Source organism: Scyliorhinus canicula, chromosome 9 (genome assembly GCF_902713615.1).
Source record: "Scyliorhinus canicula chromosome 9, sScyCan1.1, whole genome shotgun sequence".
Classification (NCBI taxonomy): Eukaryota; Metazoa; Chordata; class Chondrichthyes; order Carcharhiniformes; family Scyliorhinidae; genus Scyliorhinus; species Scyliorhinus canicula.
In genome coordinates, this window is record NC_052154.1 from 191,909,473 (window position 1) to 191,926,493 (window position 17,021).

Consider the following 17,021-nt stretch of genomic DNA (forward strand, 5'->3'; position numbering starts at 1 on the left):
ATGGGTGAGTAAATTTGCAGACGACACTAAAGTCGGTGGAGTTGTAGACAGTGCGGAAGGATGTTGCAGGTTACAGAGGGACATAGATAAGCTGCAGAGCTGGGCTGAGAGGTGGCAAATGGAGTTTAATGTGGAGAAGTGTGAGGTGATTCACTTTGGAAAGAATAACAGGAATACGGAATATTTGGCTAATGGTAAAATTCTTGGTAGTGTGGATGAGCAGAGGGATCTCGGTGTCCATGTACATAGATCCCTGAAAGTTGCCACCCAGGTTGATAGGGTTGTGAAGAAGGCCTATGGTGTGTTGGCCTTTATTGGTAGAGGGATTGAGTTCCGGAGCCATGAGGTCATGATGCAGCTGTACCAAACTCTGGTACGGCCGCATTTGGAGTATTGCGTACAGTTCTGGTCGCCTCATTATAGGAAGGACGTGGAAGCTTTGGAACGGGTGCAGAGGAGATTTACCAGGATGTTGCCTGGTATGGAGGGAAAATCTTATGAGGAAAGGCTGATGGACTTGAGGTTGTTTTCGTTAGAGAGAAGAAGGTTAAGAGGTGACTTAATAGAGGCATACAAAATGATCAGAGGGTTAGATAGGGTGGACAGCGAGAGCCTTCTCCCGCGGATGGAGGTGGCTAGCACGAGGGGACATAGCCTTAAATTGAGGGGTAATAGATATAGGACAGAGGTCAGAGGTGGGTTTTTTACGCAAAGAGTGGTGAGGCCGTGGAATGCCCTACCTGCAACAGTAGTGAACTCGCCAACATTGAGGGCATTTAAAAATTTATTGGATAAGCATATGGATGATAAGGGCATAGTGTAGGTTAGATGGCCTTTAGTTTTTTTTTTCCATGTCGGTGCAACATCGAGGGCCGAAGGGCCTGTACTGCGCTGTATCGTTCTATGTTCTATGTTCTATGTAAGTCACCCCTCAGCCTTCTTTGTTTCAAGGAAAATAACCCCAACCTCTCCAATCTCTCCTCGTAGCTACAATTCTCCAGCCCTGGCAACATTCTTGGCAACCTCCTCTGCACTCTCTCCAGAGCAATAACGTCCTTCCTGTAATGTGGTGACCAGAACTGAGCACAATACTCCAGTTGTGGCCTCACCAGTGTTTTATACAATTCCAACATCATGGGCGGGATTCTCCGACACCCCGCCAGGTCTGTTACTAAGCCAACGTTTTATCCAGTTTGCCACAATGCGCATGGGCTTTCATTTTCTTGACTAATCTGCCATGTGGGTCTTTATCAAACACCTTGCTAAAATCCAAGCACACATCCACTACACTACTTCATCAACCCTTCTTGTCACCTCCTCAAAGAATTTGATCAGATTTGTGAGGCAAGACCTTCCTTTAACACATCCAGGCTGACTATCCCTGAATAGTTGGCGATTTTCTATGTGATAGTTAATCCTATCTCTCAGGACTGATTCTATTATTTTTCCACGACTAACGTAAGACTAACTGGCCTATAATTGTTTGGCATTTTCTTCGATCCCTTCTTAAACAATGGAACCATGTTTATATTTCTCCAGTCCTCCAGTATCTCCCTTATATCTAGCAAAGATTAGAAACTCATCTTCAGGGCATCTGTTATCTCCTCCCTGAACTTCTAGCCTTGGAAACACTCCATCTGGCCCTGACTACTTATCAACTTGCAAGGATTTCAATCCTTCAAATACCTCCTCTCCTTTTATGATTATCCCCTCTGATATCTCACAGATTTCCTCCTGGACTACTATATCTGCATCATTTCCCCAAAGTCTCCACTTTCTCAGGGGCTAGATTGACCCCGGAGTGGTTCTCGCAGCTCCAGCCATCGCTGAAGTGCTGGCGCGGGTTCGCGCATGTGCGAAATGGCCGGCGTGGTCTCGCGCATGCGTGAACTGGCCAACATATTTCCGTGCATGCGCGGGTGTTCCCTTCTCCCAGCCGGGCCCCGGGCAATATGGCGGAGCCCTACAGGGGCCCGGTGCAGACGAAAGAAGGCCCCCACGGAACCAGCCCACCCGCAGATCAGTAGGCCACGAACATGGGCCAGGCCACCGTGGCCCCCCACTTCCTGGGGTCGGAACCCCCCCCCCCCCCCCCCCCCCAGACTTACCTACCAGGTCCCGGAGTGTGTGAGGTGAGTAAGTCATGCCGGCGGGATTGGGCAAAACTTGACGGCCACTTGGCCAATCGGGCCCCGGAGAACCGCCGCAGGGGCCGCTGTCAACGGCCCCCGACCGGCGTGGCGGGAATTCCGCCGGCCCCCGAAAAAACGGCGCGGGAGAATAGGGAAGTCGCCGTTGAGGTGGGATTCGCGCCTCCCCACCCCCCGGGGATTCCCCGGAGCCGGGTCGGAGAATCCCAGCCAGGATCTCTTCTCCTTTTAGTGCTTCCCAGTGGTTTTCCATTGATTTATCCTCCAGCACTGGGGCTGGTTTAGCACAGGCCTAAATCGCTGGCTTTTAAAGCAGACCAAGGTAGGCCAGCAGCACGGTTCAATTCCTGTACCAGCCTCCCCGAACAGGCGCCGGAATGTGGCGACTAGGGGCTTTTCACAGTAACTTAATTTGAAGCCTACTTGTGACAATAAGCGATTTTAATTTCATTTCATTTCAATGTTGGCCAGTCCACCTCAGCCAAGTCCCTTTGAATTTCTTTAAAATTTGCCTTGCCTCCGTTCAAAACTTTTACACCTGTTTTATCTCTGTCCCTTTCCATGGTAACACTGAATCTAACTGAATTGTGATCACTTTCGCCGATATGGTCGCTAACTGTCACTTCACCCACTCACCCTTCTTTGTTCCCCAAGACTAGATCTAGAATTGCAGCTCCTCTTGTTGGGCTTGTCACTGATTGGGCGAAAACATTTTCCTGGACACACTGCACAATTTTTCTTCCTCAGTTCCCCTTATATTGTTTGAATCCCAGTTGATATTGGGATTGTTAAAGTCTCCGACTATTATTGCCCTCTTGTTCTTACAGGCAGAAATTTGCCTATATATTTGATCTTCTATCTCCCCTTCGCTATTTGAGGGGTCTCCCAGTAGTGTGACTGCCCCTTTTTTATTTCTAACTTCAACTCATGAAACCGTTTACTGTATCATCCATTCTCACAATGGGATTTAATTCTTTAACCATTACTGTTACTCCCCCTCCTTTTTTATCTCCCACTCTATCCTTTTTTTTTCTCTTTTTTTTAATAAATTTAGATTACCCAATTATTTTTCCCAATTAAGGGGCAATTTAGCATGGCCAATCCACCTACTCTGCCCATTTTTTGGGTTGTGGGGGCGAAACCCACGCAGACGCGGGGAGAATGTGCAAACTCCACACGGACAGTGACCCAGAGCCGGGATCGAACCTGGGACCTCAGCGCTGTGAGGCGGTTGTGCTAACCACTAGGCCACCGTGCTGCCCCTCCCACTCTATCCTGCCTGAAAACTCTCTATCCAGAGATATTGAGCTGCCAATTTTGCCCCTCCTTTAGCCAGTCTTCCATTGTAGCAACAGCATCCTGCTGCCATGTGTCTACTTGTACTCTTCACTCGTCAACCTTGTTTGTATTACTCCTTGCATTGAAGTATAAACATTTTAACCCCACCATTTTCCCTTGCTGGATACTTTCTAAACTTTGCTTCTCCTGTAATTCCAAGCCTACCATTACGTCTTTTGCATTACTAGCTAATGTTCTACCACCATTTTCCTGATCTGAATTTATCTTATCTGATCCTGCTCTTGGGATGCCATTCCTCTGACGCACTAGTTTAAATACTCCCCAATAGTACTAGCAAAACCCCCCGCAAGGACATTGGTCCCAGTCAGTTCCAGTTGGTACAGATCCTTCCAGTTGGTACAGATCCAACCTGCCCCTGAACCAGTCCCATGCCTCAAGAATCTGTATCCATCCCGGCTGCACCATCTCTCCAGCCACGCATTCATTTAATCTATCCTCTTATTCCTGCTCCCTCGAGTGCGTGGAACTGAAAGTAATACTGAGGTTATGACATTTGAGGCCCTGTATTTTAGTTTATCTCCTAACCTCCTGTATTCGGCTTGCTGGTCCTCATCCCTTAGCTTGCCAATGTCATTGGTACAAATGTGTATCATAACCAGTCGCCGTTCACCTTCCCTCCCCAGAATGCCCTGCAGCTGCTCCGTGACACCCAGGATTCTGGCACTAGGGAGGTCACATACCATCCTCGATTCACGTTTGCGGCCACAGAAGCATCCGTCCATGCCCCTAACTACTGAATCCTCAATCGTTAAGCTCTGCCACTGGTTTTTCTCCCACCCATCTGAGCAGCAGAGCCACCCATGGTGCAATGAACTCGGACACTGCTGATTTCCCCCGAGAGGCCACCCCACCAACAGTATCCAAATTGATATACCTGTTTGAGAGAGGGATGACCACAGGGGACTCCTGCATTGCCTTCCTGAGTCTTTTACTGATCCCGATGGGCAAAATCTTCTGATAATTAGTCACAATGTCGGTTTCAGTGAGAAAACCGGTGTGTAGCTCTCCAGCTGCAGAGCTGAGGTTTCTCTCCACATTCTCTGGCACTCTGCACAAAGATTCTGTGGGCGGAGTTTCTGCCATCATTTTGGTGGAGTGGGGCCCTCTTTAAAGGGCACTACAATCTGTGTTGGAAAGAAACCTTCCTACGCCACGAATACAGGGGACCATCCCACAAGCACCTACCCACCACAGGCATCAGAGCAACCCTGCTCCCTAACGCAAGTATCAGGGCAACCTCTCCACACATAAGCACCGTGCCCCCCCCCCCCCCCCCCCCCCAGACACACGTACTATGTGGAATTATACACAAGTACTAGGGGCAACTCCACCCCCACAAGCACAGGAGAAATTCCCCCTCCCCCACACACACACAGGCACCATGTCAACTCCCACCCACAACCTTCCCTAACCCCCCCCCCCCACCCTCCACCCTCACCCACATGCAGCACAAAAGGGGAACCTGCCCAGTGGGGCTCCCCAAGGATACACCCTTGGGATAACCTTGTTTCACTGCCAGAGTGCTAGGGAACAGTGCTTTTCCATGTCCCTCTTCCCCCAGGAGGCTATACTTACCCATTTGTCGCTTTGCAATAGTTGCCATAAACCTCGCCGACGGGAGAATTCCCTACCTGGGTGGACCATGTGTTGTTCTCTGCCTTGCTCTATCTAGATGGCTTCGATGTGTTGTGTTGATCAGAGAACAACGAGTCTTGTACACCAGCAAAACTATTTTATTGAACACAATTAACTAGATTCAACACTTATCCCTAATAAACTACACAGTTGATTGATCACTCATAAACTATACTCACTATATTAATCTAACATCTAACTCTCTAACTTAATATACTTCTCTCTTGCTCCCTCACTATCTTCAGTACTCCTAGCCAGCTCCTGCTCCTACCACCTACTCCAACCTCCTGTCCCACAAGGCTCAGTGTCATCCCTTTTATACTTCTAGGATTAGCTCCCTCTAGTGGCTGTCTGTATCCATTTCATTAACCCTTACATTACCTTCATGTATGATGATACCACAGAACATATGGCAGGAAGACCGTTAAATATATTTAAATGTATTTATAGGAAGGAGGGACCTCATTGTGTCACTAGCAATGATAGGGGAAAATCTCAGAACGAGATCTCGCCGCCGAGATTCTTGTACCTGATGTCTCGAGGGAATTTTGGCCAGTGTCGCCATTTTTGCCAACATCGAATGGCAGCTGAAAATCCTGCCAAAGGCTCTACTTTCAATAATTTACATTAAAACGCTAAATCCAGAAACTAAACATGGAACAAAAATTATCAGGTTCACTTGAAATTGTGCTTTGTAATTTTGCCATAGCTTTAGTGAAAAAAGTGAAAATCGCTTATTGTCACAAGTAGGCTTCAAATGAAGTTACTGTGAAAAGCCCCTAGTCGCCACATTCCGGCGCCTGTTCGGGGAGGCTGGTACAGGAATTTAACCGTGCTGCTGGCCTGCCTTGGTCAGCTTTCAAAGCCAGCGATTTAGCGCTGTGCTAATCCAATCTTGTGTACTACCCAATGCAGCTTGGCCTAATGTCCAATGAATCACAATGTACAGGGAAAAAAACAAATTGGTTCAATGTTATTCTAATTCGTCCATCATCTGGGAACGATGAAAGAGAATATAGCAGGATCATGCAGTGCCCACCAAATCTTCTTAAAGATGGGTAAAACACACCACAACAGCTCAGCAATTGAATTATCCAGGAACTAAAATCATACAGGCCCGGACAGCACCAAGTCCGATCCTCAGCTTCTACTGAGTTTGCTAATGATCATTGGGGAGGCAGTAGGAGTATGACAATTGGCCATCTGTGTCCCTGAACTAGAGGATAAAAAAGGAAAGAAACGAACAAGCAGGTTTCCCACTGTTGGTATCTCAAAACCAGCCATGGAACTGAACTTCTGGACATGATCTCGTCCAGACACTCCACAATGAAATAACTTGCAAGAATGAGCACTTGAGCAACACACAGGGGGGGTCAGTCAAGGATATTGCAAACCAACAGAGTAAATGGGCATGATCGAATGGCTTTGTCGTGCACACTCAGTGACAGGACAAGGTCGGTAACTAGGCTCATTTAAATATGTTGCCGCTCGATTCTCCCGAGGCACGGGAACGAACGTTCAAGCCTGGGAGACCTCACGTGGCACCGTTCAGCAAGAATCCACACAAACGTGAACAAGGCGTGGTGACACCTGGGGGTGGAGGGGAAGGTCTCCCACACCATCGGTTCGGCTCTGGGTAGGGTATTAGTACCCTGGCACTCCCGCCGCCACTTGGGCACCTTTCCACTGACGACCCTGCATCTTGGCACTGCCACCTGGGCACTCAGGCAGGGCTGCCAATGCTCCCTGGCAATGCACCCTGGCAGGCTGGCAGCACCAAGGTGCCAGGTTGCACGTGACAGGAATGGAGCCCGGAGCCCTGCCCTTAAGCGATGGGGTGAGGGGACTTGAGGACCCCTGGAGAGGAGGTACGTTGGGACGCTGGGGGGTCTGGAGGCCACGGTGGGAGTGGGAGTGGAGGTTGAGAGATCGGGCTGGCGTTTTAAAAATGGCGCCCTGATCTCTTCCTGCACTGGCAAGCTGAGCTCATCACTGCAGGAAGTGAGTGAGGTAATTGTGACCTCCGCGAAGCGTTCTCAACCGAGGTCAAAAAAAGTCCCGCTTGATAGCGGGGTCGTTCTTGGCACTGCAGGCCCAATATCTCAGGGAGGGGAAAGAAGAGAAATTGACCCAAAAAAATGTTTACGGTAAAAAGATATTTTAAATATGTAAAATCTACAGGAAATCTTCGGAAATTAAATGCTACTTTATTTGGGAACCCTGCAGACCAATAAAAGGCTTCAACAAGAAACATCGGCAACATCAGTAATCGCGTGGGGTCATAAAGGTGAACTTGGAGAACCTGTGGCTTTAATAATGAACTAAATTGCATGTGTGTTGCAGGGTTGTCCCCAGCATATACTGGGGGGCTCTGCAAATATTGATACTCTCGCAGAAACCAGGAATCCAGCTTTCAAAAAGCACTGGCAGCAGCCCAAACAAGGACAGCTTCAGCAATGCAGACATTTTTTTGTAAATTAGTGCACATGCAACTGAAATAAAGCAAGAAGGAACAAGAACTGGCAAAGAATATTGAATAAAAATGTTCAAGATGCTGGGCTCACAATGTGAAATGTGCTTGGCCTCAGACAATGATAAATCTGAAGATCTTGCAGACATCAGTTTGAAATCCTTTGCCATGCAAAATCATGAGTATGCATTTTTGGAAGGGGTGGGAAAATCCTTACATTGCTTTCATATGGTCCGCTTGTATAGTCACTCTGCCAACTTAGAGATGACAAGTCAAACAAGCAGCAAAACTAGATGTATCAGACTGCATTTGCAGAACGATACAATTGTTCCTCATTTCTGTGACAAGGGATAAAAAATGTCAACGTTATTGACTGAAATAGATATGCACCTTCACACAACACTGCAAACATTTTAAATTACAAAACTTCAGCCTTCGCTTTTTTTTAATGTCATAGCCTGTGCGTGTACGTAAAAACTGGGCAACTTACCGGGCAAATCCTCAATGCATGTTTGTCCATTTTTGCTGTACAGAACAGTATCCATGTTCACTCCCCCTGTTCCAGATTCAGTCATCACATTTCCTTCGCTGTCTGTCTGTGACCTAAAAAACAAGGCACTGCAAATATAAACCTGCTTTAATGGAGTGAACAGCGAGTGGACCGTCTGCATAATTCATCGGCCCCTTATGAAGTAATTGTACAGAAACAGAAAAATGCAGCCAACCATAGGTAAATTGGTTACTTGCTCGCAAAATCACACCCTGCAGTACAATTCAAATAGTTTGAACTGTGCATTGCAACAGAAATGGTTTCAATGGTTTACCAGTTCAAAATTTAAACCAGAAAATTATTTTTTTTAAATCCTATTGCAAAGGCTGTTGAGTCACGTTTGAACAAGTTAATTACGTTTGTATTCTGGCTATTATTTTCCCTCGGTGTTCAGTCTTCTCCTCTGTAACCACTCCATTTCACACCTTCTGTTCAGGCAGGAAGGGAGGCACAATCATTTGTTAATGGACTCTTGTCACACCACCTCTCGGACCTTACCCTCCACTCCATGTTTGCTAACCTGTTTCTTTTCTTCCCTCCCCAGTAAAGCTCATTTTCTGTCTTCACGAGGAAATGAGAATAATGAGGTCGGGGAGCCAGCTGCACAAAGGACTGGGAGCCACTCCAACGTAGTTACTCACTGCAACAGAACGTAGCGGTCCTGTATTCGCAGGTCTTGGCAAAGCAATTGGATAAGGAAGAGGGAGGGCCTCCATTCGGATGTTCATGCACATCGTAGCATTAATGTGGAGAATTCAGGCAACCAGGAGGTAAATAAATGGTCCTGCCAATACTTTGTTGAAAACATCTTCCACTTCATTCGTGAGAAAGTAAAACACTGAATTGCAGCTCCTGGTAACTTTTAATTACAAATTTTGTTCCCCTACCCAGCCTCCGTCTGAAGGTGACGACCCAAGTTAGGATACCATTTCCCTGGTGATGCGAGTCTGTGGTCATACTCCGAGGGTGAGTCTAAACCTCAGGCCTCCCCAAACCTTTTTTTAAATATAAATTTAGAGTACCCAATTCATTTTTTACAATTAAGGGGCACTTTAGCGTGGCCAATCCACCTACCCTGCACATCGTTTGGGTTGTGGGGGCAAAACCCACGCAAACACAGGGAGAATGTGCAAACTCCACACAGTGACCCAGAGCCGGGATCGAACCTGGGTACTCAGCACCGTGAGCATTGCTAACCACTGCGCCACCGCGCCTCCCCTCCCCAAATCCTGTGGGGACATTGCATTGGAGCCCAATCCCATCAACTACTTTTCATACCCATGTGCTATGCATCAGGTCACAAAGCAGTACAATCAGAATTTGAGATCCCTGTAGAGGTTTTTAAGCCACTGATTGATAGTATCCTTAGGCTAGGAGGGAAACAGAGGCCCAGGGTGACATCCCAATCGTTTCTACAACTGTCAGCAGCTAACTCAACACAGTAACCAGGGATCAAACCCAGAATCAGCTACCCATTTGTGCAGGGAGTTAATAAAGGGATGTAGTTTCCATCAGGCAGACAATACTGAGGGAGGGGACCTGCTGCACACACTGGTACAAGCACGACAAACAACTTCAGCAATTCTGGATTAGGGAGTGGGAAATCAGCCAAAATATCACCTCCTCTTTCTGCTGGAAGTTTGCATATGTGAATATCAGTTGAAGGTAAGATCAGACTTGGCTGTGATGTTCACTGCAGTTTAAATAACCTCCCAATATTGGCAAGACTTATTCCTCATCACTAAGCAAATGTACTGCAGGGCAACAGTGATATTGTCACCCATCAAAGAGACAATGCTTTAAGGAAAGGAGGGTTAGGGAGAAAATTGGAGTAGACTATTTTTAAAAATTCATCCATGGGATGTGGGTGTCGCTGACCAGGCCAGCATTTATTGCCCATCCCTGAGGACATTTAAGAGTCAACCACATTGCTGTGGATCTGGAGTCACATGTAGGCCAGACCAGGTAAGGACGGCGGATTTCCTTCCCTAAAGAACATTAATAAACCAGACGGGTTTTTACGACAATCGGGGCCGATTCATGGTCACCTTTTGTTTTAGACTTTTAATTCCAGATTTGTACTGAGTCCATATTTCACTATCTACCATGGCGGGAGCATAGCTTTGGGTCTCTAGATTACTAGTCCAGCGATAATACCACTACGTTACTTCCTCCTCAGTAATACAACAACTTAGGGTCTACTATTCAGCATGGCTTATGTTACACCACATAGTCCACAAATCTATCAGAGAGCCTATCTGTGGCAAATGTGACCTGAAGTGTCTCATACCCTCAACCACGAGAGAGCATTTATAATCGCATTTGTCCGATACCAGGCCTATCAAGTCAAGGCAAAAAACAGTTTAACTTGCATAATGATGAAAATTCCCAAAGTATAAAATTGTAATGTAACACATCAGACATACCTATACATGAATGGAGCGACAGTGGCAGTGTTGGGGTGGTTATATTGGTGCTGTGGATGAGGTAGCTGTACACTGACTGTGTTACTTCCTGTAGTTTGGGTTGTGCTGACTGTACCGGCAGCCTGAACATTGCTACTGTTTGCAGGGGGCGTCCCCGCGGCCCCTTTTCCTTCGGAGGAGGCCAAACTGCTGGAACTGGAATTCTTACTGTCCAACTGTGATTTCTGCAGCGTGAGTCCAGCACTGAGCCTCCCACTGCGGGGCCGCTCAGTTTCCTTTGCAGGAGCTTGGGCACTTGTAGTTTTCCCTGTCGAGGTTTTTAGCCCTGGTTTTGGTATTCCACTTTGCTGGGGCGCGGGAGGATCTTTTTTGGCACCATTCGATTTCCCTCCTTTTGGGATAAAGCTGGAGAGCTTGGAGGATTTTTTTGGCATTTCGGGAGCGGTGAGCTGCGGCTCCTCTTTTTGCTCCTTGTCCAATTCAGTTTTTTCACAGACGGATACCCTTTTGGAGACCTCCTTCGTTTTGTCTTTCTCCTTCTGCTTTTCTTTCTCCTTTTCACTGCCTTTCGGCGAGCTTTTCTTATTGCTCAGCGCTCGACTGATGGTCCTTTGCGCGATGCCTTTTAGTGCAATTTTGGGGCTGTTCGAGGCAGGTGCGGCACTATTAATACTTTTGGCCGAGGCGTCTGCCTCAGGAAGGTCCACAGAGTTAGAAGTGGGCTCCACCCTCTCACAGCTGCCATCACGAGGCCCTGAGCTCTCCAGGGTGGGCCCACCAGTCTTGCAACCACCTTTATTATTGAACAGCTTCAACTTCTCCAGCATGGATTTCTGACCATTGGCATTGGACTTGGCAGTAGTTTCAGCCGCTGGCTTGGGCGGTTCCTGCGGGGGCTGCTTCACAGATAACATGGAAGACGTGGCAGTGTGCTTGGCGTTGAGAGATTTGCTGCGCCAGGGTTTGGCAGAGTTGGGCTGGGGAATAGCGGATGTGCTTCCCCCGATACTGCTTGTGCTGCTGCTGGCTGTAGACGGTACATTCTCATTCATTCCGGGCTGCTGGGCCGTGTTGTCTGATGGCTCTGGAACTAGAACATAATCATCGTAAGAGGAGCAAGTTTACAAACTCAACTGAACCTTCAGCTCATTTCCATAAAAGGAAGGCTATATTTAAAATACTTAGTCAGCGTACTCTGTCAATGTTCTCCTTTCATCTGTCTTGTACAAGACACTGCAGTCTCATATCTATTGACGTTTTAAATAAATATGTCACATTTAATGTAGTTTTCCAAAATGATGTGAAGAGCCACAGACCCTTCAACTAAGGACAGTTTTCAAAATTATAACCCTGTTTGGTGTCTAAAATATACAACAATTACTTGCCGATGGAAGCTAATCAAAGCTGTGATGGTGGATGGAGTACTACAAGAAGGAATGTTTTACTCATAGGCGACTCAGAGAAAAAGTACAGTATAATCGGATGTCAGTGTTTTGCAGAAAGGGTTTTGGGGTAGAAAGGGTTAGACACATAAACCTTCATGCTGTGAAAATATGTTCAGCAACCACAGCCAGGCACATCACCAACAAGTCTTTTCTACTAATACTCTGAAGACGTGATAGAGCACAGAACAAATGCAAATACTATTCTTCCTTAACATCGCAACAATAATGCAACAGCAACAAAATACTGTGAATGCAATAAATCTGATATAGAAACAGCAACTGTGAAGAACTCAGCCGGACAGGCAGTGGAGAGAGAAATAGTGGGCTGGATTCTCCATCCCACCCCGCCACATTTCTATTTCTATCGGCCGGCGGGATGCTCCGTTACGCCGGCCGGTCAATGGGGTTTCCCATTGTGGGGCAGCCCCACGTCGACAGGAAACCGGCTGCCGGCAAAATGGAGCATCCCACCGGCGGAGAATCCAGCCAAGAGTTTTAACATTGTTACAATCACACAACACAATACCATAAGGTGTAGGAGCAGAATTAGGCCACTCGGCCCATCGTGTCTGCTCCACCATTCAATCACAGCTGATATTTTTCTCATCCCAATTCTCCTGCCTTCTCCCCATAGGCCCCTGATCCATAACACACAACATTTACACTGAAATAACCCCAAAGCAACCCCACCGCCATCCCGCTACCTGTTAGCGACAACTAGCTCTCCAAAACATGATATAAACAGACCCCATCTCTTGTGCAACCCCTCACTCGTCCCCCTGGAGGAAAATGTCATCTTTTCCAAACATAGGAACGGCATTAAATCCCCCAGCCTTCCCAAGGCAGAGGGTGGAGAAGCTGACTTCCACCCCCATAGGACCCGCCTGCGAGCGATGAGCAAGGCGAAGGCTAACACATCTGCTCCGCACCCGTCTGCAATTCTGGCAAGTCCGGCACCCAGAGTATGGCCCCCAGGAGAATGTGCTCCAAGTCCACTTGTCAGGTTACCGATCTGGTGCTAAAGAACCCCCCCCCCCCCAAAAAAACGTCTCCAACCTTGGGCAGAGCCAGAACATATGCACATGATTAGCTAGGCCCCTCCTGCACCGCTCACACACACATCCTCCACTCCTTCAAACATCCGGCTCATCCTTGACTTTGTCAGGTGCGCCTTATGTACCACTTATAACTGAACCAGCCCAAGCCTCGCACACGAGGTTGAGGCATTTTCCCTCATCAGCATCTCAGTGGGTGGGTCCAGAACCAGGGATCGCAGTCTGAGAATTCAGGGAAAACCATTTCGGACAAAGATAAGGAGGCATTTCTTCACACAAAGAGTGGTGAGCCTGTGGAATTCATTACCACAGGAAGTTGTTGCTAAAACATTGAATATATTCAAGAGGCGGCTGGATATAGCACTTGGGGAGAATGGGATCAAAGGTTATAGGGAGAAAGCAGGATTAGGCTATTGAGTTGGATGATCAGCCATGATTGTGTTAAATGGCGGAGCAGGCTCGAAGGGCCAAAAGGCCTCCTCCTGCTCCTATCTTCTATGTATCTATGTATGTATCTTAGCACAATCTCTCCTCCAGTTCCCTAACTCCTCCTCCCACTTGGCCCCATCCCGAGATGCCCTGTCCTCCTCCAATATCCCCCCCCCCACATCACCAAATCAACCCCCCTCTTCGTCAGCCCCCCATCGACAACACCCCTTCCAACAATGAGGAGGGCAGTGCCACCGGAGAGAAACAGAGTTACCATTTCAAAGAAACGACACAAATGCATCAGTGTCTGTTAAAATAGCGAGCAGCTGAACAGTACAGTTCTACGGTTTGATCCCCTTTCTGTTCTGACTCACCACCTGACGGGCAGTCTGGGGTGATAAAATTAGATTCAACACCGTCCAGTTTGGAAAACAAGAGAGGGTACGGCTCCCAATCACGTTACTAACAATCGATCAGACATTTGGACAATTTTCTGTACCGCCGTACCATAGCAGAAACAATCAGGAGAGAGGGAAGGAGGAAGTAGTGAGAAAATCAGGAAATGTCATTGTATGTAACGAAATAAAAGTTACATGTATGCATCATTTTTCAATACCTCATGATACTCCAAATTGCTTTACAGCCAGTGAAGTTCTTTTAAAATGTGTTCACTGTTGTTAAAGAAAGGTAACTCTGCATCAATTTGCACACGGGAAACTCTCACAAACAACAATATGGTAATAACCAGATGATCTGTTTTAGTGATGTCGATTGAGAGATAATTATTGGCTAGGACAGCAAGGGTAAATCCCCTGTTCTTCAAAATGGTGCCATGGGATATTTACATCGACCCGAGACAGCCACAGGGCATCAGCTGAACATCACAACCTTAAAGGCAGCAACCAAAACAGTGCAGCACTCCCTCAGTACTGCACTGAAGTGTCAGCCCACATTTGTGTGTTTATGTCTTCCCATCTGAGCCCGGGATAACATTTATGTACATTGAGATTGCATAAGTGCAGATATTTTTCCTCAATTAACCCTGCCTGTCATCTGTGTCAGGAGTTGATAGGTGCGGAGATACTGGGTACTTTGTCACACTGGGCTGGATGTTCATGGACCCAATTGGGACTAAACAGAGTGGGGGAGAGGGGGGGGGGGGAGAAGAGGGGAATGGCTGTCAGGCAACACCCCTGGTGGACCCCCCTTTGTTTCAGCTTCCACTTCAGTAGGTTGATCCCCGTATGGTGGGGCTTTCTTATGAGGAGTGGTTGAGTAGGTTGAGCCTGTACTGATTTGTGTTCAGAAGAATGAGAGGCGACCTTATTGAGACATATCGGATTCTCAGGGGGCTTGACTGGTGGAGATGCTGAGAGGATGTTTCCTCTTGTGGGGGAGTCCAGGACCAGAAGGCATCATCTCAGAGTAAGGGGTTGCCCATTTAAAACAGAGATGAGGTGGAATTTCTTCTCTAAGGGGAGTGTGTGCCTGTGGATTTTTATGCGCAGAGAGCTGTAGAGGCTGTGTCATTAAGTATGTTCAAGGCTGAGACAGACAGATTTTTAATCAGTGAGGGAATCGAGGGTTATGGGGATAAGGCGGAAAAGCGTATTTGAGGATTAAATCAGATCAGCCATGATCTCATTGAATGGTGGAGCAGACTTGATGGGCCGAATGACCTACTTCTGCTCCTATGTCGTGTCTCATGGTCTTATAATATCCTGCTGCTCAACGGCAGGTTGGAGGAGGAGCTAGGGGAGGAGTTGGAAGCGGGTCTGTGGGCAGAGGTCCTGGGCAGGGTTAATTCCTCCTCATCATGTGCCAGGCTCAGTCTAATTCAATTTAAGGTGGTCCACCGGGCACACTTGACGGCAGCGAGAATGAGCAAGTTTTTTGGGGTAGAAGACAGTTGTATGAGGTGCAAGGGCAGCCCTGCAAACCATGTCCACATGTTTTGGGCATGCCCGGAGCTTAGAGTGTTCTGGCAAGGGTTCGTGAGGGCAATGTCCAAGGTGCTTAACACACGGGTGGTGCCGAGTCCAGAGATAACGATCTTTGGAGTGTCAGAAGACCCGGAGTTCAGGGGGCGACAGAGGCCGACGTCTTGGCCTTTGCCTCCCTAGTCGCCCGGAGACGGATTTTATTAATGTGGAGGGACTCGAAGCCCCCGAGTGTAGAGACTTGCGTTAACGACATGGCTGGGTTTCTCAGCCTCGAGAAAATATAGTTTGCCTTAAGAAGGTCTACGCTAGGGTTCTCTCGGAGGTGGCAGCCATTCGTCAACTTTCTCGGGGAAAATTAAAATGTCAGCAGCAGCAGCAATCCGTGGGTGGGGGGGGGGGATGAGTGCTTCATTGGGATGGTGTGGGAAGACTGGGTTGCGTGGGGTAATGTCTATTTAATTGTTATTGTATATTCTCTTTTTGCACTATGTTAATGTTCACTCTAGTTTGTTTTGTTGTTATGGTTACTACTGTTTTATTATGAAAAATTCTGCAAAACCTTAATAAAAATACTTTATAATATCCTGTAATCCTCCTGTCTCCCTCTGATCAAGTCTGGGGCAGGAAAGATTGCAGATGCCCTCCTTGCCTGGAGACTATTTGAGATCTTTAATGACCCACTTAAAGGCCACATCCTACCACCAGCAGCAGCCAGATGAACTCACTATCTGGAGAGCACATCCAGCAAAATCCATCAGGTTAACCAGGAAATCTACCAGGCGGATCCCTTGTGTACATGTACTCTGTGCCTGATCGGGGGACCTGGCATCAGAAATTGGACCTCACAGGAACCTATGCTGTCGCCCTTGCTCTGACCCTCTGCTCCCCCCGCCAGTAATACCCTTTGACAAAGGGTCATCTGGACTCAAAACGTTAGCTCTTTTCTCTCCCTACAGATGCTGCCAGACCTACTGAGATTTTCCAGCATTTCCTTTTTGGTTACCCACCTTAGCGACATCCTTCCCTCCCACACTGACCTCTACCTGGGGATCCATCGGTGATCCTCATGGTAGGCCCCACTCTAGTACCAGCAGTGGCCACTGACCCCGGTGACATTGCTGGTACTGGAGAGCTGCCAGTGCAGGATTGGCCTGCAGTTCTTAGGGTTGGATTTCCACACGACTGGGAGTTTAATTTGACGGAAGGCCCAAGTCTGCCCAGGTAAGTGGCAGGTTACCTTGGAATAGCATTGGGCCTTCCAGAGAAAAGCGACACAGGGCTCCCACCGAGTCACCAAACAGTGTGCGGGATCCTGTTGCCTACATTAACTTCCAACCAATGTGTTTGCCTAATTATTACTTCTGTAAAATTGCACATTGTGATGCAAACAATCACATTATAAATGTGGAAATGACTTCAGGTGAGTTCAAACATTTAACCTAATGGATAAAAAGCCAGAATACACCTTTCACACTATTGAAAGGGTAGCCTGGTACCTTTTCTATTCATTCATGGGATGTTCGGCTTGTTTGCTGGGCCAGCATTTATTGCCCATCCCT

The 17,021-nt window shown here is 47.5% G+C and overlaps 1 protein-coding gene across 11 annotated transcripts in view; it reads right to left on the reverse strand.

The window, feature by feature from the left end:
- Nucleotides 1–17,021, reverse strand: part of nav2a (neuron navigator 2a) — a 1,053,608-nt gene that overhangs the window by 269,659 nt on the left and 766,928 nt on the right. For all 11 annotated transcript variants that reach the window (XM_038808368.1, XM_038808371.1, XM_038808364.1 and 8 more), the window contains 2 exons: nucleotides 10,591–11,680; nucleotides 8,105–8,217 (listed from right to left, as the gene is read on the reverse strand). In XM_038808368.1, the coding sequence (XP_038664296.1) occupies nucleotides 8,105–8,217; nucleotides 10,591–11,680 (1,203 nt within the window). The remainder of the gene's footprint in view (nucleotides 1–8,104; nucleotides 8,218–10,590; nucleotides 11,681–17,021) is intronic.